A 12,625-nucleotide genomic window follows, 5' to 3' on the forward strand; every position below is an offset into this window, starting at 1 on the left:
AAACTTCTGACATCTAGTCAAAACATGGTCATGGCTAAAAACTAATAAAGATTTGTCAAGAACAAATGGAGCTAAACCCAATTGCCTTCCATGACAATGTAACAGGCCCTTTGGTTGGTGTAAAGTTGTAGGTGTAATAAATCTTGATTTTAAATAAGATTTCACAAGCTGTTTCCAGAAGGTAGGTGGGAAATGGTCTAAAACCAGCGGATAGTCCTCGGTAATTCGTATTTTTTTTTTAAATGGAAGGATATACTGAACAGAGTTCTGCAGGGATTTATTCCTCTCAAATATTATGGAATATTTTCAGTAATGAGGAGGATCATGGGACAGAGTGTACATACATTTATTAAGTTTGTGGACAACAGCAAGCTAGAAGTGGATTCGAAGGTCTTGAAGAATTAAAATTCACAAGATCCTAAAAAGCTGGGACAATGGTGTGAAAAAACAAGGTGCATCTCTATCAAATGAGACACAAGGTTCTAAGTGTAAGAATAATCATCTAAATGACCATGGGATAGGAATGAGACAATAAAGAGCAGTCTGACATAAAAGGATTTCTGGGCTTTAGAGGACCAAAGACAGAAATGGATCAACAACACTATGGCAGAGAAGAGAAGATTCACTAAGGGCGTATAAATAAGTAGAGATCCTGCAAAAAATGAGACATATGAGAAGATATGGGATGACAAACCTCAGGGAAGCTGTGCTCAGCAAGGCTGGATTTCTGAGACCTCTCATCATTCTACACGAAAAGACTGGAAGCATTCCTATTGTGTAGTGCAGAGACTTCAAAGTACATAAAGTGCTGCAGCACAAGGGATAGTAATAACCTGCTCTCCACATCGCTGGAGAGTAGGAGAACTAGTGGATTCAAACTGCCTTAAAGGAAATGTAAAACAGATAATAGGACAAGTTCTCCAGCGGTGAGGATACCAGCAGAACAGCATTAGAACCAGACCAGTTAGGCTGTGGAGCCCCTCACTGAAGGCTTTTAAAAAACATGAATTAACATCTATTGACAGTATAGGTAATCCTTCCTGAGAGGAGTAAGGGATAAATGAGATAATCTTTTGAAAAACCAGTAATTTTTATTTCTTGTGATTCTATACAACAAAATAACAGGCATCCTACTCCATAATCAGTGAATTTTGTTCTCTGCTGTTCTAAAAGATAACAAATCATGGCTATTTCTCCGAGAACAGAACTCTAATTCTTCACCGACCATCTGAGTTCTTTCTCTGAGCTTTTATTTACATAACACAGACTAACAAAACAAAAATGGCACCAACATTAATAAGACATGCACACGCGGATCAGGAAAGAAGAGATCCATAACTGGATATTACAGCTTCTCAGTAGCACACTGATACATTTTCATCTCTAGAGGGACTCTAAAAGAATAAACTAAATTACGCCAGAAAATAAAAAAAGCACGCTTTTAATCATTGCTGGGTCACATATATCAGGACTGAATATGCCACTGGGATATGTTCAGGTGAGATACATATTTAAATAAAATATTTCTCAACCCCCATATTAGTTGGATGATTAACTAATGAAATTGTCGTCACCCTCTGCTGACTGAAGGGGAACAATGCTGAGCAACTTCCTTCCAATTTTAACTCTCTCCCTCCCTTAAATCTTAACTCATCAATTGCCTTTGCCCATGAACAACGTGAGAATCCTGCAGGCAATTTGTTACCCACAAGCTATAGGCAGGGGACCAATATGTTACTGCTTAGACATAACAGTATATAACAAAGACATGAAGCAATGTGTTTGCTTCCATAATTTTTATACACTCTACTCTTTTCCTTCTAAACAACTGGTATATTGGGACAGCTAACGGACAAACTAGAGGAATGCCTGAAGGAAGGGAATTGTTAATATATTCAAGCTGCATAAAAATTTACACTTATTGGTCATCAATAATCATTATGGTAAGAGAAAACAATAAACAAGTAAGGCATATAAACATTTAGAAAATGACGGGCACATTCCCATCAAGTAAAACTATATTAATTGTTGGAAGAAACTTAATTCAATTGAAAGATAAACCAGGCAAAACAAAGAATCTGAGTTGGCTGGTACATCTTAGCAGACTTTTCATTTCTGTAAAAAGGTACAGAAGTGTTTGATTTGTAGAGCAACTGATACCTTATGGGAAAGTGTAAAGAACATTCTTCTGGGCAAAAAAACTTCTGTTGTACAAGTCAAATTGGCTGAATTTTTCGTATCTTAATTTGCATAGCTAAGGATATTTGCAGTGCTCGAAGTGTGTATAACTGGTGGGTTTAATTAATTTCTCAACTCTGCTACTTGAGGCAAAAGAAGATGAAGAAAACCAGAAGCGTAGGTGGGAGTGAGAACACAGCACTGCTCCCTGCCCTCCCACAACTCAAGCACTGGAAATTGATATGAAAGCAAGGTCTTGATATCTCAAGAGTTCATCTGCTTATTGCCTTCTTAAGGGTATAATCCCCTGATTGTGAAGCCACAACGGGTTGCTCTAGAGAAGATTACTATGTCACAAATCCTATCAGAGGATTATAAGTCTGTCAGGTTGTGAGTAATTATGAAGGAAAAGCAAACCTTCGAGGACACAAAAATAACCTTCATAAAAGGAGATAGAGTGTCACATAATAAATGTCTACATGGAAAGCCAACATCAGACTGTGGTGCTTTTGCAAAACAAGAGCCCAGAAAATATTACAAGAATGTGGGTGCAATGGCATAGCACAGAACCCAAGGGAAATGAAAAGCAGAAGGGAGGCTTCCAGCCAGTTTAGTCACAAGGCCAGTGATATCCCACTCCTATCCTCCTTGGATGGCAGTTAAACAGCCAACTGATTTCACAGAACTCTACTCCTACACACTTGGAGTCTAACCAGAAACGAGAAGCCCAAAGCTGAAACATGATGAAGGCCCCATCTCCTAAATCACTGCAACCACAGAGCATTCAGCACCTCACAGCATTGGACACTTCATCTAGAAGACAGTGGGAAGCTTCAGTCATCAGGCCCTGAATCTACCTGATAGACAAAGATGCAGTTGTCCCCATTTGTAACCTGTCACACAGTTCAGAAGAGCTCACAGGCATAAGACTCTCATATATATATATAAATAATTCCCACAGATTTAAACATAAAGTGGTGGGAGCACATTCAATGAGAAAAAGGCCCTTTTACAGCACCATTGTGTGCACTTCCCTGGACTCAGATGGCTGTTTGGCCACCTCTTTGGCCACATTACTACTAATTTTCCTTCTTTCATGTCTCACTCCCCCACCCTCCTACTAAAGTAATTATTCAAAGAAATACAACCTCTGATTTTCACATAGGTATGTGCCTGAAGGACGTAGATAAAAAAGTTCTCATCCGCACTTCAGATAAAAGTATTGAGAATGGAGATCCCATCTGTTTTTGAGTTTGTGTAGCCTTCATGTGACAGCAGCACAGAATTCCTCTGCCCTGGAAGGAAACTTGGGAATTTTGCCATTTAAAAACAGACATGGGGCATTGCCTGAGCAACAAGAACAGCACTGTGATTACCCAGCTCACTGATATGTCTCTGCAGTTAACCTCTCCTGCCAGAAGAAAGGCAGTTCCTGCTAAAACATGCACCAAGGACAGAGGACCTTGGATTTCATGACCTGACTTCTTGACCTTTTTTTCCCCATGTCCAAATGAGTGACATTGTCTCTGATCATCAGCTCACAAATCTCCCTATTGTAATGCTTTCTCATAAAGTCTGCATCCACAACAACCTTGTTCACCAGTGTCTCAAACTGGATGCAAAGAGTTACCACGTCATCCTATCTCTTGCCAATTTTCAACTTGAACCAACAGGAATTTTGGTGTCAGTCAGCACTACAACCCGCACTGATTCATAAATGCTTGCAGCAGGGGATACACTTCACTTGCCTATGCTCCATGCTGTCAGCACAGCCCACACCACCATTGTGACATAAGGAGTTTAATACCTTTTTGAATCCGACAGCGTAACTGGAGATGTTCCTGCATCCAGCGTTTTTCTATTTTAGGAGACAAAGCTTCTCCTCAGAAATCCACTGAGGATATCCATATGTGAAAGACCGTGCAACCTCTACCATGGAAGACAGCAACAGACCAAGAGGTTAATCGTGTAGGAAGTGAATAGAAAACACAGAGCACTAGATAACAGTATGCTGAGAGACACTTGCATTCAGTGGCACCGCGGAGATTCAAGAGTATAGCATGTAGCATGGGACTAACTCCTACAATTGCTTGATAGGACAGGGGAAGGCACAAGACAGTATGTTTGATGACAGGGATTTACACTGTAGACTGTCACTTCCATTAAACAGAAACATTTTTTTGCTGGATGAAATGCCATCCCACTCATCTCGGATCGTTTTTGTGATGGTGATTAGACGGGTAGGTTGTCTGTGTTACAAGAATGTTTTTGTGATACAGTACAGAGACAGAACGGATAACCGGCTAGCATAACTTGCCATGAAAAATAAGTATTGTCTCAGAGCTATGACATTTAGGGAAAATATGGCTACTCGCATGACTTGTGCGTCACTGATGAGAAAACGAAAAAGTCTACATATCATAAGGGACAGAGTCTTACATAGATGACTTATGATACCATTATATAGAGAATAACAACTCCATATGTTACTGAGGGTAGAACCTCATCTCAGATGCTGCAGTAAGCAGTAAGCTTGTAAGGCTACAAGTGTTGAGAACGGCAACAATCAAAGCTTGGAAATACTGTCAGATGATAGAATAAAAGGAGTGAAATTGTTTGCTTCAGAAAAGAGACAAATATTTGAAAAATGGAAAAAAGCATATGAAATAATGAGTGGTACAGAAGCTGGATTGTGACCATCTGTTCTTGCTAAAATACAAAATCAATTAAATTGCAAGGCAGAGAAATTAAGATCTGATAATGGGAATACTTTTCAGTTTAGGACTGTGGAAAATGTTGCTGCAGAGTGCCATTAATTTAACAAGAGCTGAAATACCATTTTGAGAGTACGTGGAGAACTACGTAGATTTATACCAGTTAATGCAAACCAAAGGGTTTAAGAAGATTGCTGTTTCTGGGCAAAACCCGAAGCGTAAGGGATAAACACACACCTTCAGAGACAATATTGCACATAAATGCCATTTGGGCTCATGCACCCTCTTATCACACATCTAGTACTGAACAGAGAGGTCCTACTATACTGGATTGACCACACACATTACATATATGTCTGTATGTGTACAACAGTGCATTACCTAACGGGTGCATAGCCTGATTTTGATGTACCAGCTGTTGCAGAACATATGCGTGTATGCTCCTGCATGCGACGATGCTCTGGATGTAAGATCATCCTTTAAAAACGCAACATTTAATGCAAATCTGAATGAAGGGACAAAGAATTTAAATAAAAACCCAATGACATTGGCAATAAAACATCTACAAAGAGTAAAAACTCAAGTTATACAGGTGTAAGAAAACGCACACACACAAAACCTCAGGCCGGGTCAGTTCAACTGCACTGAGACAACCTACAGCGAGACAAGAGGCTAAGGATTTGAGTTTCACCCCAACAGGAGACTCAGTCCCACGCATGGAGAGCAGACTCGTTATCTAGGAAGGAACTGATCTGGGAGGAATTAGTTTGCAGGCATAGCCAAGTTGTTAAAAATTCACAGCTTTCATCATACCTGGGATTTTTCAGAAACAGCACCTGCAGTTTCTGTTGGTGGGACTTACAGGAGCATGAGTATGGATTTGCAATGCTGCATGAGCTAGTCTTGTAAGTATAATACACACAAGAACAAAGAGACAAATATGCAGGTTGATGGCAGTGCAGTTATGGATGGGAGGGTATCCTCTAATCACTGAGATCTATCCTGTTTTCATAGCAGTTATTTTCAATTTTAGTTCAGGGCACATCTTTTCTCAAGTATCTGAAAACGCTCAGCTATTATTATATTTTGCTCTGAATTTTCCCCTTTTTTCCCCTTGACTTCCCAGTCTTCTTTTGTCTGTCTTGTTCTCATTTCTTTTGTATGTGTGTCTGCAGGTGGCTTTTATAGCAAAATCTCATTCTTCTTTCCCGCCCTTCCCCCACCCTCTATCCTTTCCTGTTTTGTTACTGCATCGCCTGTCTCATTTGTTCTTTCCCTTATGCCTGTAACTGCTCGTTTATTAATAGATTCCATTCTGTGTCTATGGATTTTTTAATTTTCCCTGTCTTCAAGCACCATATAATTGACTTCATTGCTACAGAAAGGAATGAATCCCCAGGCCACTCTACAGAACAGGTTTCACTCTCCCAGGGCTGAAGAGCGGGAGGATAGTGGCTGAGCTTAGGGGATGTTCCTGGCAGGTTGTTGGTTCTCAGAGTGAGCAAGCTTATTATTGCTAGCAGCCTACTAGCACCCCTTCCTCTAACCCCGAGTAATTCCCATAACCCTGTCAGCTTCTTGATGACAAAAATCAAACTAGGTGAAGGGCACAATATATCCTATAAACAAAGCAGAAACCAAGCTAACCAGACAAACAAAATTTTGGAGCTTTTGCCTTGCCTTACCACATTCACGCCTGTGACCATTGTGTGCCAGGTGTTTCCACACTGGATTCTTATTTGTATTTCATAATTGCTGAGAAGGCCATCGCTTGAATTAAGTGCATAAATTAGATACAAACCCTGGATAGAGTGCAGCATAACTACAGCATTACATTATTGTAAATTACATTATTGTTGTCACTGTGATGCACACTAAAGCAACTCCAAAATTCATAATCAGGGAGAGGTGGAAACACTCCAAAAGAAAAAGCATTTTTACTTGAAAAATGCAGTATATTGTTAGCTATGACATCTGGATACAAGCTTCTACTGTACAGGCTGAGATATAGGTCAAGATAATAAACAGATAATGCAATAATCAGCTACTGGGACTGTGACCAGGAGCTGACGCCTTAGCCTTTTCCAAAGGCTCATTGTTGGGGGCTGGGATGTAAACTCCACTTTCTTTAGCTATAAACTGGTTATGGTGCAGCTTCCCTTCACTTCTTATTTTCTGCTCCATTTGCCTCCCACAAGCTTTTCTATACCTAGACCTCTTAATGGGATAACAGTCAAAAGCATTCTTCAGCCTCTGAAGACATATTTTTGTTTTTCTTTTTTGCTGTACGTCTCATTTTCTGCCCAGCAGACACCTAGGTTTTGTGTGCTGAGCTCCAGCACGCTTTTTCAAACTCTTCCTTTTGCACTGGTAGAAGGAAGACAGAGCAAACATTACATCGAGAATGAGTCCCCAAAGCCTTGTGAGGTTAGGAAGTAGCCTGGCATTGTATTCCCTTGCTTCTGCAGAAAATAAGGTAGGTTGTGCATATTGCAGCTTTTTTACAGTATCACCATTGCTAATCAGGTCTGACTATTCATACTAGAAGCTGCAACACAAACAGTTTCTTTAGTCTTTGTGATGTTTATATTCTCTGTGTTTTAAAAATAAACACATAAATTGGCAGTGCCACAGTGCAGCTGACTATATGGAATACCATTGACAACGTACCAGTGTCAGGCTGCCAGAAGTCATGTATCAGCACAGCCAGTGTTCAGGTTCAAGTTGACCCCATTCATTGAAGTCAGCTATTTGCAAACACCAGTCACAGAATATCTCGTTTATAAGTATAAAGGATTTAACTTAACACAAGAGATTAGTAATAAAGCTGGCAGAGATTTTTCTGGTTAAACTTTTTTCCCATTGAAACCAATCCCTCATAGCCCAAAATATTTTGAACAATTCAATAGATTATTATTTGCTTCCCAAAACTTGAGTACTGTTTTTTCCAATCTCAAAAAAAAAAAAAAAAATCCCGTATTTACAAGTAGAAAACAGCCCCGCCGAGGCCAATCCCTTTTGCAGCAATAAATGTGGATCGCCCCGGAGTCGGCAAGGCAAGTCCTGCTGGAAAGCCCATGGGCTGCTCCGGGCTGAGCCCGGGCTCCCCCCAGTGGTTCCTTACACTGCCCATCGCCGGCCTGCTGCAGAACTTCCCACCCTTCTTACTTCAGCCACGACCATTGCCTAACCACCAGGCAAATCTATGGGAATTAACCCAGCAGCATGACATTAACAACGCACGGAGAAAACAACCTAACCGTCCCGTTTGCTCACTTCTTTCTCGAAACCCAAAGACAAGGAATCAGATTGTACACAGTTTAGCAAGCTTGCAAACAAATGTAACGTTCACCAGTTATGGCCAGCCAGACTAAAATTTAGAACGATTCAGATTTAGACAGATGTAGATACTGAACTGAGATTTTCCTTTTAGGCCTAGGAGGCCATTCTAATGCGAGTCTCTTTATAACTCGGAATTGTTCTTCAATATAGTTCAATTTGGTTGTTCAAAATAGTTCAATTCGTTATAGTTCAACTTTGCCAGAGTTTGGCCTTTTGCTTAATTTACTTTGTGCACGTGGCCAACTGAATGAGTAATTTGAACTGCGTCTTCTGTGTGATGACTTAGTCTTGTGTAAGCATCTGGGTATGAGTGAGGGGCACTGTGCAGTCAGTGTGGCAGCGAAGGAATGACTGTCATTAATTTGCTTGAAATTCATAATTCAGGACAATTCTGGGTTTTTAGCAAGACAAAAGAGAAGTCAAATATCATCTGGAAATGGAAAAGATACTTCTTTACATCTTCATAAACACTCAAAGAGCCAAACACCAGCAATATTAGTAACCCAGCAACCTAGTACCAACACAGTCTGCCACTGAACACCTGGACAAAAACCAAGGACACCTAATTCATTTTCTCCAGTACACTTCTGGGGTACTTTCTTGACTACGCTTAAAGAGGTGACTGAGTTAAAATGATAGGTTGAAGTAAGAAACACACCTGGAAAAACAGTCCTGGTTAACTACACCTTATTTACATTGGTTTTGCAAGTCTCCACAGCTGCAAGTCACTTTGACAGTGAACATAGAAACACTGGTCCTCACAATACTTCCGTCGCAGCGAAATCATGATGTTTTGACAAGACTGGATAACAAGAATTGCCACAAGGGAACTTCGTAGTAGTAGAATCTATGAAGTGCTGATTTAGCTCTACTCAGGAAAAAAAAATATTGCATGTAGTGGTAAAAGTTTGCCACTTTCCTTATAGGTCACCACCCACGCTGGTACTTTTACAGCTGCCCTGTTACCGAAGTACGTGTGTGCTAGCACTCCTCCTCATAAGCATACTTGTAGATGCAAGCATGAGAGAGAGACCTTTGGAAGATACAGATGGTTCAGAAAGAATGGTCAGCTATTCATGGTTCAAGCCATTAGAGCAAGAGTCTTTCCTCAGCTGTACTCCAGAGACAGTTGGGAATGGAATACGATTTCATGATTTCTTGCTCTGAGAGTCGCTCCACGTAGTTATGTCAGACATGCCAGTACTACAGCTGAGCAGAAACGTACTGAGAGCTTTTGTTTATTAAAAAATAGCAACTTGTTAAAATCACAACTGTTTCTGTGAAAGGGTTGACTTAAACTTACCCTTTCAAGGTAAACCTATCAAAAGATTCATAAAGAGTTCCAATATTTTTTTTTAATTCTGGAATAGAGAAGTTTCTGATTTTCAATCCAAAATAACATATTTCTTTTGAATAGTAGTCCAACTTCATATATATATAAAATTTTGAAATCATAACAAAATGATTCTCCTGATCTGATACAATATTTGAAAAAAAAAAAAAACCTGACCTTCAGATTTCATTTATTTGATAAAAGAAAAAAAACCATTTACTGAAAAATCTTTTGTTACCGGAAAATAATTTTTCATTCAGCTCTACCTATTATCCACAACCAGTTTGTTCCCTATTAACAACCAGTAACAGCAAGAAGAATCATACTGTTATTAGATGGTAGCTCTTCTATAATTTTTCTTGAGTTGCCCTGAGGTGACCGCACAACTTGTTTATATGTGTATGTGGTAGGCAGATGTGATTATACTGCTCTGCAGAGGCAGGGGTAGCCCCGGTCTGAATACCTTAGCTTTCCTTTTCTCTCCCAGCAATAAATCCGTTAACTGGCTTCAGGGCTCCTGCCCTCAGCTTCATTAATGAGCTGTGGAAAGCCAAGTGGCTCAATTCCCCTTAAATACCTGTGAAACTGTGGAGATATTTGGCTCCTGCCTGATCCTGGGGTGCACTTGGAGTGCAGTCCACTTACTCCATCACGATAAGCCTTCTTTCCCCTAACTGCCCGGTTTTCCTCCTACATGATCATAAGCCTGTGCTTGATACTGTGGGAGTTACTGTATTGTCACCAATTCAGCACCATGGCTTCACTGCAGGAGAAAAATGCACTTCTGTGATTTCAGAAGCCATGATAAGGTTCTAGGGTTGACCATCAGCTCCAAATATCTCAAAATACTTAGCCTGGAGGAAGACTCAGCAGACAAGATAGGCTGACCGTGTTGAAATGTGCTGAAATTCAGGTTTGCAAACTGAGTGCAGCATACAATTCTGACCAAACTTTTTAAAGGCTGGAATCAAACACTAAAAAACCCTAATAAATTATGGTATATCATAGAAAGAAAAGTATCCAGGCTGTATTCTCTACTAAAAAAAGGAACAAATAAACTACAGAATGGATATGGGGCGAGTGCTGTTATAAAACTGTACAAAAGCAGTAATTAGCTCCTGCTTTTAGCTATGTCTGATACAGAAAATGTTATCGTCATGTGATACTGTGATACCTACTGTCAGGGAAAGGAGAAAACACAAGGACAAAGTGTGAATTTTAAAGAAATCACCTAACAACAGTCATAAGCCAAAACTGCACATTCTGCGCTGTGGGGCATGCCTACAGAACACAACATAATGCTGTGCAAATAACCAGGCTGGTTCTGGTATTAAAAGGAGTGTAACTGCATAAATGCAGTAGCCTGCCTGAGCCCATTTAAATTAGCCTGGCTATTTAACTACCTTGGAATAAACTTCAAGTTTCGGTTTGTACCCTAATGCTGCAGCAAATTCACTCTTTGTGTCGGTGTTCAATTGTTCCAAAAACCTATTTTTTAGTTCAAATATCTTTTTTATAGAAAAGTTAGAATGTACTGCTACAATCATTCATCAGCCTTTAATCATGCCACTAACTGCCTGAAGTACAAGTTTGCTGTACTCCCTCTTCATAGTAAATAGTGTTTTGTTGCATTAAATCTCATGACATATCCTGTGTAATCTGTATTGGATAATGATGTTAAAACCTAAAGACTGATTTTTTTTCTTAATGCTTGTCCATTTTCTTTAATACAGATGCACCACAGATGAATAACATCATGCCAACATCTCCCCTCCTTCCTCAGATGGCACATCAACACTCATATCCCAGTCTGGGACAGATCACAAACCCGTATGAGCAACAGCCTCCAGGCAAAGAGCTTAACAAGTACGCCTCTCTAAAGGCGGTTGGTAAGTAAGAAGCGTGAGCATGACTTCTTTAGACCAGTATGCTGCATTTGCTGTTGTCAGCCGACGTGCTGCTTCAAAGTTAAAAACAAAGTCTTGCTCATCTGGACTACTTCACGATGGAATTTCACATAGAATATCATGTTAGTTGGAAATGTATTCAAAATTAACAGGTGCTACAGTTAGTGTTAAGAAAGTTACATGCATTTATACATTATTTTAAAATTATGCAAAATTTATACAATGTTTCTATATGCATACAAAATCACACCATACCTACTGTCCACCACTTTCAGCAAGTGTCACCTATGTTGTATGCACAGCGTTCAGCCTTAGTTCTTTATGCCCTGCAGATGCCTGCCTGTGCATTTCAGCGTGTTTTCCACACCTATCTGCACAAATGAGAGAAAAAACTGCAAACTGACATTCTTTTATCTGAACTTCAGGATAGCAGACCTAAGAAAACGTACGTCGAAGTCCCATCACAAATAGTTTAGCTTTGCTTGCCATTTTCATTTCTTACAAGCGGTGTTTTTGAATCTGTTTATAAAAGACAATGGTTAATAGCTTTCTGCTGAATTTTGAATGCAGAGTAGTTTTACAATTCCTTCTTCAAAAGGGGATACTGTGTAATGATATGGTGATTATCACAGATTTATGCACTGATATCAAGCTTCTTTTTCAGATGTCAATTTAGGTCAAGGCAATTATCAAAGCTAAAAGGTACTTAAGCATAATAATATGAGAGAAGAAAGATTCAAAAGAAACTTTCCTCCTCTGCCCAAGAGCCACCGAATGTACTTGTTTTTTAAAATTATTAAATTAGAACATAAATATTTCTTGGTGTCTGAGTACAAGTTTTTAAAGCAGCTAGATTATAACCATACAGTTAAATCAACCTTGAAAGACTGTGCACTTCAGCTCCAGAAGTTGTATAATGCCTCTCAGAGTCTTGAACTAAATTAAACATAACTTTCAGGGACATTTTCTTCTAGGAGGATTGCACCATCTTCCTGTGCTTTTCCCCTATCATTCCTGTCCCCTCTCTTTCTTTGCTTCCCTGCAGATCTACCGGTCTTACAGGACGTTAGCCAAGTATTAGATTCAAGTGATTTTCACCAAGAAAACAAAAAAATCCCGGAAGTGCTGTATTGTTATCCAAACCTTTCAGC

General features: G+C 39.7%; 1 protein-coding gene across 1 annotated transcript in view; it reads left to right on the forward strand.

The window, feature by feature from the left end:
- Positions 1 to 12,625, forward strand: part of SHISA9 (shisa family member 9) — a 177,863-nt gene that overhangs the window by 147,976 nt on the left and 17,262 nt on the right. The window contains exon 3 of the mRNA XM_010138322.1: positions 11,301 to 11,456. Coding sequence (XP_010136624.1) covers positions 11,301 to 11,456 — 156 coding nt within the window. The remainder of the gene's footprint in view (positions 1 to 11,300; positions 11,457 to 12,625) is intronic.

Source organism: Buceros rhinoceros, unplaced genomic scaffold (assembly GCF_000710305.1).
Source record: "Buceros rhinoceros silvestris isolate BGI_N320 unplaced genomic scaffold, ASM71030v1 scaffold1556, whole genome shotgun sequence".
In the NCBI taxonomy this organism is placed as follows: domain Eukaryota; kingdom Metazoa; phylum Chordata; class Aves; order Bucerotiformes; family Bucerotidae; genus Buceros; species Buceros rhinoceros.